Source organism: Salvelinus alpinus, chromosome 16, assembly GCF_045679555.1.
Source record: "Salvelinus alpinus chromosome 16, SLU_Salpinus.1, whole genome shotgun sequence".
Lineage (NCBI taxonomy): Eukaryota > Metazoa > Chordata > Actinopteri > Salmoniformes > Salmonidae > Salvelinus > Salvelinus alpinus.
The window spans coordinates 46,148,835-46,173,380 of record NC_092101.1 but is presented as its reverse complement, the minus strand read 5'-3'; the positions used below and the strand labels follow the sequence as shown (position 1 = coordinate 46,173,380).

Genomic DNA, 24,546 nt, shown 5'->3' with positions numbered 1-24,546 from the left:
AAACAGAACAAACATCCATCATAGGCCACTGTAAGTGGACCTGTCGTCCAGGAAATACTGTAGAGCATATGTTAGGCTATGGTATGTCTATTAAATGGTGATGACTCCAATGTGGGCTAGAGAGGAAGCAGATGATCTATCTCACAACAACAAAAAATGTTTATCTGTGAAGAAATTTCTTGCATTGATAAATAAATAATGATGTACTTAATCCTTCACAGACAGGATGGGTTCTTTGTTATGTATTACACATCCGTCTGCTGGACTGCTCAAGCACCTGCCTGCCTGTCTGTCTGCTGGACTACTCAAGCACCTGCCTGTCTGTCTGTCTGCTGGACTACTCAAGCACCTGCCTGCCTGTCTGTCTGCTGGACTACTCAAGCACCTGCCTGCCTGTCTGTCTGCTGGACTACTCAAGCACCTGCCTGCCTGTCTGTCTGTCTGCTGGACTACTCACCACTTGCCTGCCTGCATGCCTGTCTGTCTGCTGGACTACTCAAGCACTTGCCTGCCTGCCTGTCTGTCTGCTGGACTACTCAAGCACTTGCCTGCCTGCCTGTCTGTCTGCTGGACTACTCAAGCACTTGCCTGCCTGCCTGTCTGTCTGCTGGACTACTCAAGCACTTGCCTGCCTGCCTGTCTGCTGGACTACTCAAGCACCTGTCTGTCTGTCTGCCTGTCTGTCTGTCTGCTGGACTACTCAAGCACCTACAACAACATAGGCTATTTTGCTGCTAAACTGTCTAGAGAGTGATCTGATCAAAAGTAAGTACATAAACCTTGCTTTATAGGAACATAAATGTATGTTGTGTCTTATAATTGTGTATGTTATGGGGTGGAATCATGGGTGACTGACATGACTAGTGGTAGCGTACTTTTCCCTATGGCATGGAATTGAAAATGAAATATAAACGTTTTATATTTTCAGTGATATCATAGCTGGTGGTGGCGCGTTTGCATCGGCTCGTGGTTCTATAAAGATAAACATGTTGTTCTCTAGCGGCTTGCAGAGGTCAGGGGGAAGTGAAGGGTGCATTTAAAGCAGTTCTCTCTTTGAGGACGAGGAGGAAAACCATGATATTTTATTTCCAGCATGCCTGTGCGTGTATGTGTGTTTTCGTGCGTGCGCGTGTCTGTGTGTGAGGCTGGCTGTAGCCCTACGTGTGTCGTCCCCCCTTCTCTCTTTGTCCCTCCTCCATAGTAAGAATCAACCGAGCGCTATCAATCTGCTCGCATCCTGCTGCAAACTAGGATAAGCCACCACCACAACAACCTTCACTTTCACGTTCATTTAACCCCTCTCTCTCTCTGACACACCGACCAGCAGCGTCCCATGATTTGCCTGCCTGAGATGAGATTTCGCTCTCCCCTTTCCCGGAGAATATCGTCCGTTACTCCCCACTGAAATACCATGCCCGAGACGGGGGCGGCGGGAGCAGCAGTCCCTGCAGCAGCGGGTAGCAGCTCCTCCGACAGCAGTGGTGGCACCGAGAGCTCGCGGCACAGACACCGATCGCAAGGCGAAGGGGAAAAGACAGATCAAAGTGCTGCCTCCTCGCAGCAAACGTCATCCGGTGTACTGGGTGAGTCCGTCTTTTCAAAGGGTCGGTTTGGATTGGGCCGGGGACGGAAATTGAATGTAGAATTGTAGCGACAGGACAGGTGGATGTGGCAGGAAAATGAGATGAGCAGGGCATCACAATATAGCCAATAGCCTACTGCCACCGCAGCGTCTTTTTTGTCTTTATGCACCGGGCCCTTAGAAAAACATCCCACATCTTATCTTGTTTGTAAAATGATGTATTTGTCCTCGAAGGTCACTGTATATTCGTCGCTGTTTACTAGGCTACAAACCTCCATATTTTCAGAGACATTGTGTTGTCTATGTAGGCTATCTCCAGCAGCCTGACATGTGGGAGGTTAGCCTGTAAATGCAGCAACGTCCCAGTTGCCAGCTTCTTGACGAATTAACCTTTTAATGTCACGGAAAGATTAGGCTACTGTATTCTGAGCTTTCGAACGGTCCGGGTTATGATCGTTGGCCACGAAAACATCACATTATACTCTACAATACACAGCCTGTTCAAACCGAGACGGATTTCCCACAATAGACAGATTAATGTTTTGTTATTTAAATGATGTATTGTGGGAAGAATGTTGGTGACATTGTGCCCCTTCTATCACTGGGTTTATGAATTCGTTCGGCTTTGTAGGGTCTATAAACTGGACCCGTTTATTTGAATAAGCAACATCGGTCATATTCTGCGCGGGGCCTGTGTTATTTCTGGGATACGGTCCCGGGGCCTGTGTTATTTCTGGGATACGGTCCCGGGGCCTGTGTTATTTCTGGGATACGGTCCATGCTTCATGTAGGAACTGGAGCCGGGATTCTGGGAACTGGAGCCGGGATTCTGGGAACTGGAGCCGGGATTCTGGGAACTGGAGCCGGGATTCTGGGAACTGCATCAGCTGCGTGTGGCTGTTTTCGTGTCTTGGCTGAAGGGCGGCAGAGAGAGCACAGGCAGCATGCTTCCCCCCAAAAACAATTTGATCGGCCCTCACCTGAAGGCAGAGATAACAATTTAACTTTTAATGGTAATTTCCTGCAAATCAATACATTTCGCCATGGTGAGTTGGGTGATCACATGTCCCGGATTGTGCGGGACAGTCCCGTATTTTGGCCCTTTGTCCCGTGTCCCGCAACCAAACAAGCATGTCCCGCATTTTATCAACAAATTCAAACGCCACTGATTTTGATTTATTTATTTATTTGTCCCGTATTTCAGTCAGACATTCCAACCTGTCTCTTGCAGTCACGTTGCGCTTATGAAAAAAAATCTATATCATAAGGTTGTGATAGCCATGGTGATGTTGAACACTTCTCCAATCGTTGTAGAGATCTGATATCCTGTGCAGCGCAAGACGAGACGTTGGCCAATGTTTCGTTTCTAGGTGCGCTTCAATTAGCTCGTTCGGTGCAGCAGGAGCAGGAGTGTAGCGCTGCTGGAGTGGACCGTAGCGACCGCTCTGCCACTTCTCACAATGGGGCTTTTTTAGTCCACTTAGATCAAAGATGAATCAATGTCTTTGAATATCACATAATGATTCATTCGTATTCTATTCTACATCGTATAATGTTACTGTTACACCAAAAACACCACCTCATTTCTGATGATATTTTAGGATGGTTAGCTGAATAGTCACTAAACAAACTCACCAGCGCACCCCACTAAACACATTATGATTTGATTGAAACTAAATACAGGAAGGCTGTTGTTTTAATCAGCGTATGCTCACTTTGATTTTGACCTTACGCCAATTAAGATAAGCAGAGTAAGGTGTTTACATGACTAATGCCATACTCGGCCTACTGCCATAATCAGTTTAATATTGATTTATTACTGTCTATGTAAAATTACCCACTGAGTGTACAAAACATTAAGGACACCTGCTCTTTCCGTGACGTGTAGACCGACCAGGTGAATCCAGGTGAAAGCTATGATCCCTTATTGATGTTGCTTGTTAAATCCACTTCAATCAGTGTAGATGAAGGGGAGGAGACAAGTTAAATAAGGATTTTTGAGCTTTGAGACAATTGATACATGTGTTGTGTATGTGTGCCAGGCAATATTTTATTTTTATTTTTATTAAGTGCCTTTGAACGGGGTGTGGTAGAAAGTGCCAGGCGCACCAGTTTGTGTCAAGAACGGCAATGCTGCAGGATTTTTCACACTCAACGGTTTTCTGTGTGTATTAGGAAGGTGTTCTTAATGTTTTGTACACTCAGTGTGCAGTTAGTTAACACCATCTGCTCTAATTCACTCACAAAACAGTAATTCAATAAGATCTGAATACAAATTCCCATGAAACTGACGGGGATCAATTGATTGGTATGCAGATACAGTTTGGACGCTTCACCGTAAAACATGAAGAATTGTCATTCACGATTGACAGTGATTATGGCCTATTTTGAAATTGGGTATGCCTAATTTGGTGATTGAGGATATTAAAAATATATATATATATTTTTTTGTTGTTGACAATATGTGTTGGCCTAGGCAGACATTGCGATTGGAGGATGTATTTTATGCATTTTCTATAATGATATAGAATTATATTGTATAGGATGATATATTCAACAGGCTACATCTGTCGGTACAAACTTTGAGGAAATTACGACGTTATTTATATTTTAATTGCTCTCCAGCACCTAAAAAAACATCACTAAACCATGAGTGGGAGGGTGGCGAGACAGTTGTTTAAGATACTCTACCAACAGAGAGTTCTTTAAGATACTCTACCTACAGAGAATTGTTTAAGATACTCTACCTATAAGATACTCTACCAACAGAGAGTTGTTTAAGATACTCTACCTACAGAGAGTTGTTTAAGATACTCTTTAAGATACTCTACCAACAGAGAGTTGTTTAAGATACTCTATAAGATACTCTACCAACAGAGAGTTGTTTAAGATACTCTACCTACAGAGAGTTGTTTAAGATACTCTTTAAGATACTCTACCAACAGAGAGTTCTTTAAGATACTCTACCAACAGAGAGTTCTTTAAGATACTCTACCTACAGAGAGTTGTTTAAGATACTCTACCAACAGAGAGTTGTTTAAGATACTCTTTAAGATACTCTACCAACAGAGAGTTGTTTAAGATACTCTTTAAGATACTCTACCTACAGAGAGTTCTTTAAGATACTCTACCTACAGAGAGTTGTTTAAGATACTCTTTAAGATACTCTACCAACAGAGAGTTGTTTAAGATACTCTTTAAGATACTCTACCAACAGAGAGTTGGTTAAGATACTCTTTAAGATACTCTACCAACAGAGAGTTGTTTAAGATACTCTTTAAGATACTCTACCAACAGAGAGTTGTTTAAGATACTCTTTAAGATACTCTACCAACAGAGAGTTCTTTAAGATACTCTACCTACAGAGAGTTCTTTAAGATACTCTACCTACAGAGAGTTGTTTAAGATACTCTACCTACAGAGAGTTGTTTAAGATACTCTACCTACAGAGAGTTCTTTAAGATACTCTACCTACAGAGAGTTGTTTAAGATACTCTACCAACAGAGAGTTCTTTAAGATACTCTACCTACAGAGAGTTCTTTAAGATACTCTACCTACAGAGAGTTGTTTAAGATACTCTACCTACAGAGAGTTGTTTAAGATACTCTATAAGATACTCTACCAACAGAGAGTTGTTTAAGATACTCTTTAAGATACTCTATCTACAGAGAGTTGTTTAAGATACTCTACCTACAGAGAGTTGTTTAAGATACTCTACCTACAGAGAGTTGTTTACGATACTCTACCAACAGAGAGTTGTTTAAGATACTCTACCAAAAGAGAGTTGTTTAAGATACTCTTTAAGATACTCTACCAACAGAGAGTTGTTTAAGATACTCTACCAACAGAGAGTTGTTTAAGATACTCTTAAGATACTCTACCAACAGAGAGTTGTTTAAGATACTCTACCAACAGAGAGTTGTTTAAGATACTCTACCAACAGAGAGTTGTTTAAGATACTCTACCAACAGAGAGTTGTTTAAGATACTCTACCAAAAGAGATTTGTTTAAGATACTCTTTAAGATACTCTACCTACAGAGAGTTCTTTAAGATACTCTACCTACAGAGAGTTGTTTAAGATACTCTTTAAGATACTCTACCAACAGAGAGTTGTTTAAGATACTCTACCAACAGAGAGTTGGTTAAGATACTCTACCAACAGAGAGTTGTTTAAGATACTCTTTAAGATACTCTACCAACATAGAGTTGTTTAAGATACTCTACCAACAGAGAGTTGTTTAAGATACTCTACCAACAGAGAGTTGTTTAAAATACTCTACCAACAGAGAGTTGTTTAAGATACACTACCAACAGAGAGTTGCAGTGGTACGGACGGGAGATGACAAGTGCCTGGATTAGGACCTGTGTCACTTCCTGTGTGAGGTAGGGTCGTACTCTCTGGATGTTGTAGAGCATGAACCTGCAGGAGTGAGTCACTGCTTTGATGTTTGCAGAGAACGACAGGGTGTTGTCCAGGGTCACGTCAAGGTTCTTTGCACTCTGGGAGGAGGACACCACAGAGTTGTCAACCGTGATGGAAAGGTCTTGGAGCTGGCAGGCCTTCCCCGGGAGGAAGAGCATCTCCGTTTTGTTGAGGTGGTGGGCCGTCATCCAAGCTGAGATGTCTGCCAAGCATACAGAGACACGTACCGCCACCTTGGTGTCAAAAGGGGGAAGGAGAAAAGTAGTTGAGTGTCATCACAATGATAGGAGAGATCATGTGAGGATATGACAGAGCCGAGTGACTTGGTGTAAAGGGAAAAGAGGAGAAGGCCTAGAACCGAGCCCCGGGGGACACTAGTAGTGAGAGCACGTGTTGCAGACACATCATCTCCACGCCACATGGTAGGAGCGACCTGCCAGGCAGGATGCAATCTAGGAGTGTTTAGAGCCTGAGACGCCCAGCCCTGAGAGGGTGGAGAGGAGGATCTGATGGTTCACGGTGTTGAAGGCAGCAGATAGATCTAGGAGGATAAGAACAGAGGAGAGAGAGTCAGCTTTGGCAGCCGCGGAGAGCCGCCTTGAAGCATGAGAGAGATAACGAGAGGGTTTGTCAGAGACAGCACGTTCAAGTGTTTTTGGAAAGAAAATAAAGAATGGACACTGGTCCGTCGAGAGGGGAGAAAGAGGTCAAGGCGTAGGGTCGTTCTGTGTGAGTGGGATCAGTAGACTAGTAGGCAGAGTGAACGAGGAGGAAATGTCGTCAACCTTTTTCATGGTTGACAAAGTCGTCTGCGGAGAGTGTAGAGGGAGGAGGTGGAGAGGGAGAGTGGAGAGTGGAGAGGGAGGAGGTGGAGAGGGAGAGTGGAGAGTGGAGAGGGAGGAGGTGGAGAGGGAGAGTGGAGAGTGGAGAGGGAGGAGGTGGAGAGGGAGAGTGGAGAGTGGAGAGGGAGGAGGTGGAGAGGGAGAGTGGAGAGGGAGGAGGTGGAGAGGGAGAGTGGAGAGTGGAGAGGGAGGAGGTGGAGAGGGAGAGTGGAGAGTGGAGAGGGAGGAGGTGGAGAGGGAGAGTGGAGAGTGGAGAGGGAGGAGGTGGAGAGGGAGAGTGGAGAGGGAGGAGGTGGATAGGGAGAGTGGAGAGTGGAGAGGGAGGAGGTGGAGAGGGAGAGTGGAGAGGGAGGAGGTGGAGAGGGAGAGTGGAGAGGGAGGAGGTGGAGAGGGAGAGTGGAGAGTGGAGAGTGGAGGTGGAGGATTAAGGATGGAGGAGGAAGTAGAGAAGAGTTTCTCAGGGTTTACATTTTGAGTGATAGAAAGCGGCTCTAGCAGCGAATACAGAGACAGGAAGGAATGGAAGGATGATAGGTCCTCTGGAAGTTGAGCTTTTCTCCATTCCCGCTCACCTGCCCGCAGCCCTGTTCTCTAAGCTCGCAGTGAGTTGCTCAACCATGGTGCGGGAGTCGAAGGTTGAGCCGGCGGGGAGGAAATGGGACAATGAGAGTCAAAGGATGCGGAAAGGGAGGAGAGAAAGGTAGAAGAGGCAGAGTCAGGTGACAGGGGGAGAAGGATTTAGCAGAAGAGATACAGGATTGAAGAGAGTAGTGGGAGAGAGAGAGAGAGAGAGAGAGAGAGAGAGAGAGCGAAGATTGCGGCGGCGCATGACCATCTGGGTAGGGGCTGAGTGGGTAGGAGGAGAGATGGGTAGGGGCTGAGTGGGTAGGAGGAGAGATGGGTAGAAGCTGAGTGGGTAGGAGGAGAGATGGGTAGGGACTGAGTGGGTAGGATCTGAGTGGGTAGGGGGAGAGATGGGTAGGGGCTGAGTGGGTAGGAGGAGAGATGGGTAGGGGCTGAGTGGGTAGGATCTGAGTGGGTAGGGGTAGAGATGGGTAGGGGCTGAGTGGGTAGGAGGAGAGATGGGTAGGGGCTGAGTGGGTAGGATCTGAGTGGGTAGGGGCTGAGGGAGTTGGAGGAGAGATGGGTAGAAGCTGAGTGGGTAGGAGGAGAGATGGGTAGAAGCTGAGTGGGTAGGAGGAGAGATGGGTAGGGGCTGAGTGGGTAGGAGGAGAGATGGGTAGGGGCTGAGTGGGTAGGGGGAGAGATGGGTAGGAGGAGAGATGGGTAGAAGCTGAGTGGGTAGGAGGAGAGATGGGTAGAAGCTGAGTGGGTTGGAGGAGAGATGGGTAGAAGCTGAGTGGGTTGGAGGAGAGATGGGTAGGGGCTGAGTGGGTTGGAGGAGAGATGGGTAGGGGCTGAGTGGGTTGGAGGAGAGATGGGTAGAAGCTGAGTGGGTTGGAGGAGAGATGGGTAGAAGCTGAGTGGGTTGGAGGAGAGATGGGTAGGGGATGAGTGGGTTGGAGGAGAGATGGGTAGAAGCTGAGTGGGTAGGATCTGAGTGGGTAGGGGGAGAGATGGGTAGGAGCTGAGTGGGTTGGAGGGGAGATGGGTAGGGGCTGAGGGAGTTGGAGGAGAGATGGGTAGAAGCTGAGTGGGTAGGAGGAGAGATGGGTAGAAGCTGAGTGGGTAGGAGGAGAGATGGGTAGGGACTGAGTGGGTAGGATCTGAGTGGGTAGGGGGAGAGATGGGTAGGGGCTGAGTGGGTAGGAGGAGAGATGGGTAGGGGCTGAGTGGGTAGGATCTGAGTGGGTAGGGGTAGAGATGGGTAGGGGCTGAGTGGGTAGGAGGAGAGATGGGTAGGGGCTGAGTGGGTAGGATCTGAGTGGGTAGGGGCTGAGGGAGTTGGAGGAGAGATGGGTAGAAGCTGAGTGGGTAGGAGGAGAGATGGGTAGAAGCTGAGTGGGTAGGAGGAGAGATGGGTAGGGGCTGAGTGGGTAGGAGGAGAGATGGGTAGGGGCTGAGTGGGTAGGGGGAGAGATGGGTAGGAGGAGAGATGGGTAGAAGCTGAGTGGGTAGGAGGAGAGATGGGTAGAAGCTGGGTGGGTTGGAGGAGAGATGGGTAGAAGCTGAGTGGGTTGGAGGAGAGATGGGTAGGGGCTGAGTGGGTTGGAGGAGAGATGGGTAGGGGCTGAGTGGGTTGGAGGAGAGATGGGTAGAAGCTGAGTGGGTTGGAGGAGAGATGGGTAGAAGCTGAGTGGGTAGGAGGAGAGATGGGTAGGGACTGAGTGGGTAGGATCTGAGTGGGTAGGGGGAGAGATGGGTAGGGGCTGAGTGGGTAGGAGGAGAGATGGGTAGGGGCTGAGTGGGTAGGATCTGAGTGGGTAGGGGTAGAGATGGGTAGGGGCTGAGTGGGTAGGAGGAGAGATGGGTAGGGGCTGAGTGGGTAGGATCTGAGTGGGTAGGGGCTGAGGGAGTTGGAGGAGAGATGGGTAGAAGCTGAGTGGGTAGGAGGAGAGATGGGTAGAAGCTGAGTGGGTAGGAGGAGAGATGGGTAGGGGCTGAGTGGGTAGGAGGAGAGATGGGTAGGGGCTGAGTGGGTAGGGGGAGAGATGGGTAGGAGGAGAGATGGGTAGAAGCTGAGTGGGTAGGAGGAGAGATGGGTAGAAGCTGAGTGGGTTGGAGGAGAGATGGGTAGAAGCTGAGTGGGTTGGAGGAGAGATGGGTAGGGGCTGAGTGGGTTGGAGGAGAGATGGGTAGGGGCTGAGTGGGTTGGAGGAGAGATGGGTAGAAGCTGAGTGGGTTGGAGGAGAGATGGGTAGAAGCTGAGTGGGTTGGAGGAGAGATGGGTAGGGGCTGAGTGGGTTGGAGGAGAGATGGGTAGAAGCTGAGTGGGTAGGGTCTGAGTGGGTAGGGGGAGAGATGGGTAGGAGCTGAGTGGGTTGGAGGGGAGATGGGTAGGGGCTGAGGGAGTTGGAGGAGAGATGGGTAGAAGCTGAGTGGGTAGGAGGAGAGATGGGTAGAAGCTGAGTGGGTAGGAGGAGAGATGGGTAGGGACTGAGTGGGTAGGATCTGAGTGGGTAGGGGAGAGATGGGTAGGGGCTGAGTGGGTAGGAGGAGAGATGGGTAGGGGCTGAGTGGGTAGGATCTGAGTGGGTAGGGGTAGAGATGGGTAGGGGCTGAGTGGGTAGGAGGAGAGATGGGTAGGGGCTGAGTGGGTAGGATCTGAGTGGGTAGGGGCTGAGGGAGTTGGAGGAGAGATGGGTAGAAGCTGAGTGGGTAGGAGGAGAGATGGGTAGAAGCTGAGTGGGTAGGAGGAGAGATGGGTAGGGGCTGAGTGGGTAGGAGGAGAGATGGGTAGGGGCTGAGTGGGTAGGGGGAGAGATGGGTAGGAGGAGAGATGGGTAGAAGCTGAGTGGGTAGGAGGAGAGATGGGTAGAAGCTGGGTGGGTTGGAGGAGAGATGGGTAGAAGCTGAGTGGGTTGGAGGAGAGATGGGTAGGGGCTGAGTGGGTTGGAGGAGAGATGGGTAGGGGCTGAGTGGGTTGGAGGAGAGATGGGTAGAAGCTGAGTGGGTTGGAGGAGAGATGGGTAGAAGCTGAGTGGGTTGGAGGAGAGATGGGTAGGGGCTGAGTGGGTTGGAGGAGAGATGGGTAGAAGCTGAGTGGGTAGGATCTGAGTGGGTAGGGGGAGAGATGGGTAGGAGCTGAGTGGGTTGGAGGGGAGATGGGTAGGGGCTGAGGGAGTTGGAGGAGAGATGGGTAGAAGCTGAGTGGGTAGGAGGAGAGATGGGTAGAAGCTGAGTGGGTAGGAGGAGAGATGGGTAGGGACTGAGTGGGTAGGATCTGAGTGGGTAGGGGGAGAGATGGGTAGGGGCTGAGTGGGTAGGAGGAGAGATTGGTAGGGGCTGAGTGGGTAGGATCTGAGTGGGTAGGGGTAGAGATGGGTAGGGGCTGAGTGGGTAGGAGGAGAGATGGGTAGGGGCTGAGTGGGTAGGATCTGAGTGGGTAGGGGCTGAGGGAGTTGGAGGAGAGATGGGTAGAAGCTGAGTGGGTAGGAGGAGAGATGGGTAGAAGCTGAGTGGGTAGGAGGAGAGATGGGTAGGGGATGAGTGGGTAGGAGGAGAGATGGGTAGGGGCTGAGTGGGTAGGGGGAGAGATGGGTAGGAGCTGAGTGGGTAGGAGGAGAGATGGGTAGAAGCTGAGTGGGTAGGAGGAGAGATGGGTAGAAGCTGAGTGGGTTGGAGGAGAGATGGGTAGAAGCTGAGTGGGTTGGAGGAGAGATGGGTAGAAGCTGAGTGGGTTGGAGGAGAGATGGGTAGGGGCTGAGTGGGTTGGAGGAGAGATGGGTAGAAGCTGAGTGGGTTGGAGGAGAGATGGGTAGAAGCTGAGTGGGTTGGAGGAGAGATGGGTAGGGGCTGACTGGGTTGGAGGAGAGATGGGTAGAAGCTGAGTGGGTAGGGGGAGAGATGGGTAGGAGCTGAGTGGGTTGGAGGGGAGATGGGTAGGGGCTGAGGGAGTTGGAGGAGAGATGGGTAGAAGCTGAGTGGGTAGGAGGAGAGATGGGTAGGGGCTGAGTGGGTTGGAGGAGAGATGGGTAGGGGCTGAGTGGGTTGGAGGAGAGATGGGTAGGGGCTGAGTGGGTTGGAGGAGAGATGGGTAGGGGATGAGTGGGTAGGAGCTGAGTGGGTAGGAGGAGAGATGGGTAGGAGCTGAGTGGGTTGGAGGGGAGATGGGTAGGGGCTGAGGGAGTTGGAGGAGAGATGGGTAGAAGCTGAGTGGGTAGGAGGAGAGATGGGTAGGGGCTGAGTGGGTTGGAGGAGAGATGGGTAGGGGCTGAGTGGGTTGGAGGGGAGATGGGTAGGAGGAGAGAAGGGTTGGAGGAGAGATGGGTAGGAGCTGAGTGGGTAAGGTTGGAGGAGAGATGGGTAGGAGCTGAGTGGGTTGGAGGAGAGATGGGTAGGGGCTGAGTGGGTTGGAGGAGAGATGGGTAGAAGCTGAGTGGGTTGGAGGAGAGATGGGTAGAAGCTGAGTGGGTTGGAGGAGAGATGGGTAGGGGCTGACTGGGTTGGAGGAGAGATGGGTAGAAGCTGAGTGGGTAGGATCTGAGTGGGTAGGGGGAGAGATGGGTAGGAGCTGAGTGGGTTGGAGGGGAGATGGGTAGGGGCTGAGGGAGTTGGAGGAGAGATGGGTAGAAGCTGAGTGGGTAGGAGGAGAGATGGGTAGGGGCTGAGTGGGTTGGAGGAGAGATGGGTAGGGGCTGAGTGGGTTGGAGGAGAGATGGGTAGGGGCTGAGTGGGTTGGAGGAGAGATGGGTAGGGGCTGAGTGGGTAGGAGCTGAGTGGGTAGGAGGAGAGATGGGTAGGAGCTGAGTGGGTTGGAGGGGAGATGGGTAGGGGCTGAGGGAGTTGGAGGAGAGATGGGTAGAAGCTGAGTGGGTAGGAGGAGAGATGGGTAGGGGATGAGTGGGTTGGAGGAGAGATGGGTAGGGGCTGAGTGGGTTGGAGGGGAGATGGGTAGGAGGAGAGAAGGGTTGGAGGAGAGATGGGTAGGAGCTGAGTGGGTAAGGTTGGAGGAGAGATGGGTAGGAGCTGAGTGGGTTGGAGGAGAGATGGGTAGGGGCTGAGTGGGTTGGAGGAGAGATGGGTAGGGGCTGAGTGGGTAGGAGGAGAGATGGGTAGGGGCTGAGTGGGTAGGAGTAGAGATGGGTAGGGGCTGAGTGGGTAGGAGCTGAGTGGGTAGGGTTGGAGGAGAGATGGGTAGGATCTGAGTGGGTTGGAGGAGAGATGGGTAGGGGCTGAGTGGGTTGGAGGAGAGATGGGTAGGGGCTGAGTGGGTAGGAGGAGAGATGGGTAGGGTTGGAGGAGGGATGGGTAGGGGCTAGAGGTCGACCGACTATGATTTTTCAACGCCGATACCGATACCGATTATTGTAGGACCAAAAAAGCCGATACTGATTAATCGGCCGATTTTTAAAAATGTATTTGTAATAATGACAATTACAACAATACTGAATGAACACTTATTTTAACTTAATATAATACATCAGCTTTGCCACTAGAGATTCTGGGTTTGAGTTCAGGCTCTGTCGCAGATGAACACAACCGGGAGACCCATGGGGCAGAGCACAATTGGCCCAGCGTCGTCCGGGTTAGGGGCGTGTTTGGCCGGCAGGGATGTCCTTGTCCCATTGCGCACTAGCGACTCCTGTGGCGGGCCGGGCGCAGTGCACGCTGACACGGTCACCAGGTGTACGGTGTTTCCTCCAACACATTGGTGCAGCTGGCTTCCAGGTTAACTGGGCATTGTGTCAAGAAGCAGTGCGGCTTGGTTGGGTTGTGTTTCAGAGGACGCACGGGTCCATACGGGAGTTGCAGTGATGAGACAAGACTGTAACTACCAATTGGAAACCACGGAATTGGGGAGAAAAAGGGGTGAACAAACAAGAAAATAATGTGGTGCCCCTGCCGGAACCTACAGTACCAGTCAAAGTTTGGATACGCCTACTCATTCCAGGGTTTTTCTTTATTTGTACTATTTTCTACATTGTAGAACAACAGTGAAGACATCAAAACTATGAAATAACACATATGGAATCATGTAGTAACCAAAAAAGTGTTAAACAAATCAAAATATATTTTATATTTGAGATTCTTCAAAGTAGCCACCCTTGGACTTAATGACAGCTTTGCACACTCTTGGCATTCTCTCAACCGGCTTTATCTGGAATGCTTTTCCAACAGCCTTGAAGGAGTTCCCACATATGCTGAGCACTTGTTGGCTGCTTTTCAAATCAGATTGTATTGGTCACATACACATGGCTAGCAGATGTTATTGTGAGTAGAGGTCGACCGATTATGATTTTTCAACGCCGATACCGATGCCGATTATTGGAGGACCAAAAAAAGCCGATACCGATTAATCGGCCGTTTTTAAAAATGTATTTGTAATAATGACAATTACAACAATACTGAATGAACACTTATTTTAACTTAATATAATACACCAATAAAATCAATTTAGCCTCAAATAAATAATGAAACATGTTCAATTTGGTTTAAATAATGCAAAAACAAAGTCTTGGAGAAGAAAGTAAAAGTGCAATATGTGCCATGTAAGAAAGCTAACGTTTAAGTTCCTTGCTCAGAACATGAGAACATATGAAAGCTGGTGGTTCCTTTTAACATGAGTCTTCAATATTCCCAGGTAAAAAGTTTTAGGTTGTAGTTATTATAGGAATTATAGGACTATTTCTCTCTATACGATTTGTATTTCATATACCTTTGACTATTGGATGTTCTTATAGGCACTTTAGTATTGCCAGTGTAACAGTATAGCTTCCATCCCTCTCCTCGCCGCTACCTGGGCTCGAACCAGGAACACATCGACAACAGCCACCCTCGAAGCAGCGTTACCCATGCAGAGCAAGGGGAACAACCACTCCAAGTCTCAGAGCGAGTGACGTTTGAAACGCTATTAGCGCGCACCCCGCTAACTAGCTAGCCATTTCACATCGGTTACACCAGCCTAATCTCGGGAGTTGATAGGCTTGAATTCATAAACAGCAGAGCTGCTGGCAAAACGCACGAAAGTGCTGTTTGAATGAATGCTTATGATTATGCTGGTGCCTACCACCGCTCAATCAGACTGCTCTATCAAATCATAGACTTAATTAGAACATAATAACACACAGAAATACGAGCCTTAGGTCATTAATATGGTCGAATCCGGAAACTATAATCTCGAAAACAAAACATTTATTCTTTCAGTGAAACACGGAACCATTCCGTATTTTATCTAACGGGTGGCATCCTTTAGTCTAAATATTCCTGTTACATTGCACAACCTTCAATGTTATGTCATAATTACGTACAATTCTGGCAAATTAGTTCGCAATGAGCCAGGCGGCCCAAACTGTTGCATATACACTGACTCTGCGTGCAATGAACGCAAGAGAAGTGACCCAATTTCACATGGTTAATATTGCCTGCTAACCTAGATTTCTTTTAGCTAAATATGCAGGTTTAAAAATACATACTTCTGTGTATTTATTTTAAGACAGGCATTGATGTTTATGGTTAGGTACACGTTGGAACAACGACAGTCCTTTTTCGCGAATGCGCACTGCATCGATTATATGCAACGCAGGACACGCTAGATAAACTAGTAATATCATCAACCATGTGTAGTTATAACAAGTGATTATGATTGATTGATTGTTTTTTATAAGATAAGTTTAATGCTAGCTAGCAACTTACCTTGGCTTCTTACTGCATTCGCGTAACAGGCGGGCTCCTCGTGAGGCAGGTGGTTAGAGCGTTGGACTAGTTAACCGTAAGGTTGCAAGATTGAATCCCTGAGCTGACAAGGTAAAAATCTGTCGTTCTGCCCCTGAACAAGGCAGTTAACCCACCGTTCCTAGGCCGTCATTGAAAATAAGAATGTGTTCTTAACTGACTTGCCTAGTTAAATAAAGGTGTACAAAATAAAATATCGGCAAAATCGGCGTCCAAAATTACCGATTTCCGATTGTTATGAAAACTTGAAATCGGCCCTAATTAATCGGCCATTCCGATTAATCGGTCGACCTCTAGTAGGGGCTGAGTGGGTAGGAGGAGAGATGGGTAGGGGCTGAGTGGGTTGGAGGAGAGATGGGTAGGGGGTGAGTGGGTGAGTGGGTAAGGTTGGAGGAGAGATGGGTAGGGGCTGAGGGGGTAAGGTTGGAGGAGAGATGGGTAAGGGCTGAGTGGGTAGGAGGAGAAATGGTAGGGGCTGCGTGGGTAGGAGGAGAGATGGGTAGGGTAGGAGGAGAGATGGATAGGGGCTGCGTGGGTAGGAGGAGAGATGGGTAGGGTAGGAGGAGAGATGGATAGGGGCTAGAGGTCGACCGACTATGATTTTTCAACGCCGATACCGATACCGATTATTGTAGGACCAAAAAAGCCGATACTGATTAATCGGCCGATTTTTAAAAATGTATTTGTAATAATGACAATTACAACAATACTGAATGAACACTTATTTTAACTTAATATAATACATCAGCTTTGCCACTAGAGATTCTGGGTTTGAGTTCAGGCTCTGTCGCAGATGAACACAACCGGGAGACCCATGGGGCAGAGCACAATTGGCCCAGCGTCGTCCGGGTTAGGGGCGTGTTTGGCCGGCAGGGATGTCCTTGTCCCATTGCGCACTAGCGACTCCTGTGGCGGGCCGGGCGCAGTGCACGCTGACACGGTCACCAGGTGTACGGTGTTTCCTCCAACACATTGGTGCAGCTGGCTTCCAGGTTAACTGGGCATTGTGTCAAGAAGCAGTGCGGCTTGGTTGGGTTGTGTTTCAGAGGACGCACGGGTCCATACGGGAGTTGCAGTGATGAGACAAGACTGTAACTACCAATTGGAAACCACGGAATTGGGGAGAAAAAGGGGTGAACAAACAAGAAAATAATGTGGTGCCCCTGCCGGAACCTACAGTACCAGTCAAAGTTTGGATACGCCTACTCATTCCAGGGTTTTTCTTTATTTGTACTATTTTCTACATTGTAGAACAACAGTGAAGACATCAAAACTATGAAATAACACATATGGAATCATGTAGTAACCAAAAAAGTGTTAAACAAATCAAAATATATTTTATATTTGAGATTCTTCAAAGTAGCCACCCTTGGACTTAATGACAGCTTTGCACACTCTTGGCATTCTCTCAACCGGCTTTATCTGGAATGCTTTTCCAACAGCCTTGAAGGAGTTCCCACATATGCTGAGCACTTGTTGGCTGCTTTTCAAATCAGATTGTATTGGTCACATACACATGGCTAGCAGATGTTATTGTGAGTAGAGGTCGACCGATTATGATTTTTCAACGCCGATACCGATGCCGATTATTGGAGGACCAAAAAAAGCCGATACCGATTAATCGGCCGTTTTTAAAAATGTATTTGTAATAATGACAATTACAACAATACTGAATGAACACTTATTTTAACTTAATATAATACACCAATAAAATCAATTTAGCCTCAAATAAATAATGAAACATGTTCAATTTGGTTTAAATAATGCAAAAACAAAGTCTTGGAGAAGAAAGTAAAAGTGCAATATGTGCCATGTAAGAAAGCTAACGTTTAAGTTCCTTGCTCAGAACATGAGAACATATGAAAGCTGGTGGTTCCTTTTAACATGAGTCTTCAATATTCCCAGGTAAAAAGTTTTAGGTTGTAGTTATTATAGGAATTATAGGACTATTTCTCTCTATACGATTTGTATTTCATATACCTTTGACTATTGGATGTTCTTATAGGCACTTTAGTATTGCCAGTGTAACAGTATAGCTTCCATCCCTCTCCTCGCCGCTACCTGGGCTCGAACCAGGAACACATCGACAACAGCCACCCTCGAAGCAGCGTTACCCATGCAGAGCAAGGGGAACAACCACTCCAAGTCTCAGAGCGAGTGACGTTTGAAACGCTATTAGCGCGCACCCCGCTAACTAGCTAGCCATTTCACATCGGTTACACCAGCCTAATCTCGGGAGTTGATAGGCTTGAATTCATAAACAGCAGAGCTGCTGGCAAAACGCACGAAAGTGCTGTTTGAATGAATGCTTATGATTATGCTGGTGCCTACCACCGCTCAATCAGACTGCTCTATCAAATCATAGACTTAATTAGAACATAATAACACACAGAAATACGAGCCTTAGGTCATTAATATGGTCGAATCCGGAAACTATAATCTCGAAAACAAAACATTTATTCTTTCAGTGAAACACGGAACCATTCCGTATTTTATCTAACGGGTGGCATCCTTTAGTCTAAATATTCCTGTTACATTGCACAACCTTCAATGTTATGTCATAATTACGTACAATTCTGGCAAATTAGTTCGCAATGAGCCAGGCGGCCCAAACTGTTGCATATACACTGACTCTGCGTGCAATGAACGCAAGAGAAGTGACCCAATTTCACATGGTTAATATTGCCTGCTAACCTAGATTTCTTTTAGCTAAATATGCAGGTTTAAAAATACATACTTCTGTGTATTTATTTTAAGACAGGCATTGATGTTTATGGTTAGGTACACGTTGGAACAACGACAGTCCTTTTTCGCGAATGCGCACTGCATCGATTATATGCAACGCAGGACACGCTAGATAAACTAGTAATATCATCAACCATGTGTAGTTATAACAAGTGATTATGATTGATTGATTGTTTTTTATAAGATAAGTTTAATGCTAGCTAGCAACTTACCTTGGCTTCTTACTGCATTCGCGTAACAGGCGGGCTCCTCGTGAGGCAGGTGGTTAGAGCGTTGGACTAGTTAACCGTAAGGTTGCAAGATTGAATCCCTGAGCTGACAAGGTAAAAATCTGTCGTTCTGCCCCTGAACAAGGCAGTTAACCCACCGTTCCTAGGCCGTCATTGAAAATAAGAATGTGTTCTTAACTGACTTGCCTAGTTAAATAAAGGTGTACAAAATAAAATATCGGCAAAATCGGCGTCCAAAATTACCGATTTCCGATTGTTATGAAAACTTGAAATCGGCCCTAATTAATCGGCCATTCCGATTAATCGGTCGACCTCTAGTAGGGGCTGAGTGGGTAGGAGGAGAGATGGGTAGGGGCTGAGTGGGTTGGAGGAGAGATGGGTAGGGGGTGAGTGGGTGAGTGGGTAAGGTTGGAGGAGAGATGGGTAGGGGCTGAGGGGGTAAGGTTGGAGGAGAGATGGGTAAGGGCTGAGTGGGTAGGAGGAGAAATGGTAGGGGCTGCGTGGGTAGGAGGAGAGATGGGTAGGGTAGGAGGAGAGATGGATAGGGGCTGCGTGGGTAGGAGGAGAGATGGGTAGGGTAGGAGGAGAGATGGATAGGGGCTGCGTGGGTAGGAGGAGAGATGGGTAGGGGCTGCGTGGGTAGGGTAGGAGGAGAGATGGGTAGGGTAGGAGGAGAGATGGGTAGGGTAGGAGGAGAGATGGTAGGGGCTGCGTGGGTAGGAGGAGAGATGGGTAAGGGCTGAGTGGGTAGGAGGAGAAATGGTAGGGGCTGCGTGGGTAGGAGGAGAGATGGGTAGGGTAGGAGGAGAGATGGATAGGGGCTGCGTGGGTAGGAGGAGAGATGGGTAGGGTAGGAGGAGAGATGGATAGGGGCTGCGTGGGTAGGGTAGGAGGAGAGATGGGTAGGGTAGGAGGAGAGATGGGTAGGGTAGGAGGAGAGATGGATAGGGGCTGCGTGGGTAGGGTAGGAGGAGAGATGGGAGAGAAAAGGAAACAAAATAGTGATCAGAACAGAGAACAGAGACCTGGAGGGCGGCTGCAGTGAGATTAGTAGGAGAACAGAGACCTGGAGGGGGGTTACAGTGAGATTAGTAGGAGAACAGAGACCCGGAGGAGGGTTACAGTGAGATTAGTAGGAGAACAGAGACCTGGAGGGCGGCTGCAGTGAGATTAGTAGGAGAACAGAGACCTGGAGGGCGGCTGCAGTGAGATTAGTAGGAGAACAGCCTCTAGTAAAGATGAGGTCAAGCATATTGCCTGCCTTGTGAGAGGGAGGGGACTGGGAAAGGGTGAGGACAAACGAGGCAAGGAGGGGAAAGTAAGAGGTGGAAAGAAATGAATTGACAAGTGACAGTGACCACATGTAATTCAAATGAGGATATATACAGGTGACAGAAGGGGAAGAGAAAATCTCCATTTATGAGTAATTGTCTGCCTCGTGCCACCACCGTAACGACCAGATGCTCTCGGACTATGAGAGAACATATGATGAAGAGAGAGCAGCTGGATTAGCAGTGTTCTCTCGGGTGATCCGTGTCTCCGTCAGGGACAAACATTGTAGGGACTAAAGGGCAATATACTGGAGTCTGAGATAAACTCAGCCTTACTGACCGCAGGCCACAGTTTCCAAACACTGCCAGAGACTAGGAATTCCACATGGGCTGTGCGCGCAGGGTAAACTAAATTAGAAGGGTTACAGCCACGGGGTGGGGAGCGTCTGTAAAATCATAACAGGCAGAGGAGAGAACTAGGATACTTGACAAGCTACAATATGAGATCGCCAGTAGATAACAGAGGAAGGTAACCATAACAACCATAAAATACCATGTTAATGATATCTAAGTGAGAGTGACTAACACAATCAATGGGGCCCCCCTGGAAGTCAGGGCCCCTGAGCTCATGCCTTGCGTGCCCCTTTGCTATTCGGCCCTGATTACTACAAGTTTAGATAGCTGGCTAGACTAATTAACCAATACAAAAAACAATACAAAAACATGGCTAGTTGAGTGACTGTCAGTGGTTAACATAACAAGAGAGAAACTGCTGATTCACAACCAAAATAAATAAAAATTGCACCTTGCCTATTCTAATATTCTAACTCTCAATTTAGGAAAAAAACTGACTTACCCCCCCCAGGGTAACTATCCTGGAAACATAGCTTACAGTTAATGAAAGAGAGTGGCTCTTCACTTGGCCAGAGATGGTCTTTGACTTAGTCCACGATAACGTAACTAAAGATATTGTAAACTGTGGAGTGTAGCTGTATTTGTGTTAATATGGCGGGACTGACTTCACTGTAGTCTAATAGTAATAATATTAACCCTGCAGCGATTTTCTCTGTCAGCATTAGTATATAGTCTGTATATTACTATGGACTGTATTTACCAGTTGGTTCATGGGGGAGAAGAAGATTGGATCTGGGGAGTCAGTGGGTTTTAGTTTCGTCAGGATTAACTTGATATCACATAACTGCCTTCTCGCGTGTCAGTGTCTGTCAGCACCCCCCCACCACCCCCCCCCACCACCCCCCCACCACACACAGTGTATTGAGTCCTGATGCTTGATTCTCCCTCCCCGTTTCAGCCGGGCGGGACGGCGAGGATTGGATGATTGGATGATTGGATGTTTCTTCTCCATGTCTTCCTAATCCATTTCTGTTTAGTCTAAAGTAGCTTTGATCCGTTCAGCCACTGTCCTTTGTGACTTCACCCCTCACAGTCCCTGCCCTCGTCCTCCACATGAATTATACGTCCATCATAGGACATAGTCATCTTCGCCCTATGGGCCCTCGCTGAACGAGTACACTACATAGAGAATAGGGTTTAATTTGGGACGCATACTGAGTTGCAGCAATTACTGACTGTGTCTGTCTGCAGACTGCTAGAGCAGCTGCTTATAAGGAACAGTTCCGTTAGGGAAATTAGGGCATGGATTTCACAGTGGATACTCATTCAACCACAACATCAAAGGGGTTTGTTTTGGTTGGTTGGGAGGGAGGGAGGGAGTTTCCCTAATCTGATAGAAAAGGTATTGGTTGTTAAGAGTCTTACTCTTCTAAACGTGGACTTGGTCTGTGCTTATTTATTATTATTTAAATGTAACCTTTATTTAACTAGGCAAGTCAGTTAAGAACAATTCTTATTTTCAATGACGGCCTACCAGGGAACTGCCTTGTTCAGGGGCAGAACGACAGATTTTTACACCTTGTCAGCTCGGGGGATTTGATCTAGCAACCTTTTGGTTACTGGCCCAACGCTCTAACCACTAGGCCACGCTGCCGCCTAGTAACAAGTATATTTCCCAATTATCATTGGTTTAACTCTATCTCTCTCTGTAGATCAAGTGAATAACTGATCTTAGCGTTACCCGGGTAACATCTCAACCCAAAGAGAAAGCTCTTGGAAAACAAACTCTGAGACTGTGGAGCACATTGAGAAACACCCGTTCTTGTCTGAAACAATCAGATCACGAGAAACTGTTTTCACTCTGCCGACTCAAACATCCTCAGAAAGTGGCACCAGATCTATTCTGGGATCTTGGTGAGATAGGAGGTTCGAGGGATCCATTTTGGGAAAACTTAGTTTCATTCTTTAGAGCTCAGCATTAATAAAGGCACTTCACCTTGTGCAATAATGCATGAGTGAAATGTTTTAAGCAGGGATGTGCACTCTGACTCAGCACACATCATCCACACAGCCTTGGCACTGGCAGGGATTCCACTTTCTCTGTGTATCTCTCTTTACCCCTCAGTGAGAAGTCCCCCACTCTGCTTTAAGCAGATTTAGACAGGTACAATGGCACACAGCTTGGTTTAAATACATATATCCTCTGTGACAGCACTGAAGAGCAAAGCAAATTATTCAAAAGCATCAAACTTGCCACACTTGTAGAAGCAAGAAGCTACAATTTTTACAGCAGACATTCTAATATATTCTATCTGAACCTATTATATTCTATTCTATCTGATCCTATTATATTCTATCTGAACCTATTCTATTCTATCTGAACCTATTATATTCTATCTGAACCTATTCTATTCTATTCTATCTGATCCTATTATATTCTATCTGATCCTATTATATTATTTTCTCTCATAGCACCATAGGGATATAATACGGGACAGTATAGCACCATAGAGATATAACATGGTACAGTATAGCACCATAGAGATATGATACGGTACAGTATAGCACTATAGAGATATGATACGGTACAGTATAGCACCATAGAGATATTATACGGTACAGTATAGCACCATAGAGATATGATACGGTACAGTATAGCACTATAGAGATATGATACGGTACAGTATAGCACCATAGAGATATGATACGGTACAGTATAGCACTATAGAGATATGATACGGTACAGTATAGCACCATAGAGATATGATACGGTACAGTATAGCACCATAGAGATATGATACGAGACAGCATAGCACCATAGAGATATGATACGGTACAGTATAGCACCATAGAGATATAATACGGTACAGTATAGCACCATAGAGATATGATACGGTACAGTACAGCACCATAGAGATATGATACGGTACAGTATAGCACCATAGAGATATAATACAGTACAGTATAGCACCATAGAGATATAATACGGTACAGTATAGCACCATAGAGATATAATACAGTACAGTATAGCACCATAGAGATATGATACGGTACAGTATAGCACCATAGAGATATGATACGGTACAGTATAGCACCATAGAGATATAATACGGTACAGTATAGCACCATAGAGATATAATACAGTACAGTATAGCACCATAGAGATATAATACGGTACAGTATAGCACCATAGAGATATAATACAGTACAGTATAGCACCATAGAGATATGATACGGTACAGTATAGCACCATAGAGATAGAATACGGGACAGTATAGCACCATAGAGATATAACATGGTACAGTATAGCACCATAGAGATATAATACGGTACATTATAGCACTATAGAGATATGATACGGTACAGTATAGCACCATAGAGATATAATACGGTACAGTATAGCACCATAGGGATATGATATGGTACAGTATAGCACCATAGAGATATAATACGGTACAGTATAGCACCATAGAGATAGAATACGGTACAGTATAGCACCATAGGGATATGATACGGTACAGCATAGCACTATAGAGATATGATACGGTACAGTATAGCACCATAGAGATAGAATACGGTACAGTATAGCACCATAGAGATAGAATACGGTACAGTATAGCACCATAGAGATAGAATACGGTACAGTATAGCACCATAGAGATATAATACGGTACAGTATAGCACCATGGAGATATGATACGGTACAGCATAGCACCATAGAGATATGATACGGTACAGTATAGCACTATAGAGATATGATACGATACAGTATACTACCATAGAGATATGATACGGTACAGTATAGCACCATAGAGATATAATACGGTACAGTATAGCACCATAGAGATATGATACTGTACAGTATAGCACCATAGAGATATGATACGGTACAGTATAGCACCATGGAGATATGATACGGTACAGTATAGCACCATAGGGATATGATACGGTACAGTATAGCACTATAGAGATAGAATACGGTACAGTATAGCACCATAGAGATATGATACGGTACAGTATAGCACTATAGAGATAGAATACGGTACAGTATAGCACCATAGAGATAGAATACGGTACAGTATAGCACTATAGAGATATGATACGGTACAGTATAGCACCATAGAGATATGATACGGTACAGTATAGCACTATAGAGATAGAATACGGTACAGTATAGCACTATAGAGATAGAATACGGTACAGTATAGCACCATAGAGATATGATACGGTACAGTATAGCACCATAGAGATATGATACGGTACAGTATAGCACCATAGAGATATGATACGGTACAGTATAGCACCATAGAGATATGATACGGGACAGTATAGCACCATAGAGATAGAATACGGTACAGTATAGCACTATAGAGATATGATACGGTACAGTATAGCACCATAGAGATATGATATGGTACAGCATAGCACCATAGAGATATGATATGGTACAGTATAGCACCATAGAGATATGATACGGTACAGTATAGCACCATAGAGATATGATACGGTACAGTATAGCACTATAGAGATAGAATACGGTACAGTATAGCACTATAGAGATAGAATACGGTACAGTATAGCACCATAGAGATATGATACGGTACAGTATAGCACCATAGAGATATGATACGGTACAGTATAGCACCATAGAGATATGATACGGTACAGTATAGCACCATAGAGATATGATACGGGACAGTATAGCACCATAGAGATAGAATACGGTACAGTATAGCACTATAGAGATATGATACGGTACAGTATAGCACCATAGAGATATGATATGGTACAGCATAGCACCA

The 24,546-nt window shown here is 46.6% G+C and overlaps 1 protein-coding gene across 2 annotated transcripts in view; it reads left to right on the top strand.

Moving 5' to 3' along the window:
• Positions 1-1,140: 1,140 nt before the first annotated feature.
• Positions 1,141-24,546, top strand: part of ano8b (anoctamin 8b) — a 150,391-nt gene continuing 126,985 nt past the window's right edge. For both annotated transcript variants that reach the window (XM_071346392.1, XM_071346393.1), the window contains exon 1: positions 1,141-1,583. In XM_071346392.1, the coding sequence (XP_071202493.1) occupies positions 1,412-1,583 (172 nt within the window). In that variant the 5' untranslated portion in view covers positions 1,141-1,411. The remainder of the gene's footprint in view (positions 1,584-24,546) is intronic.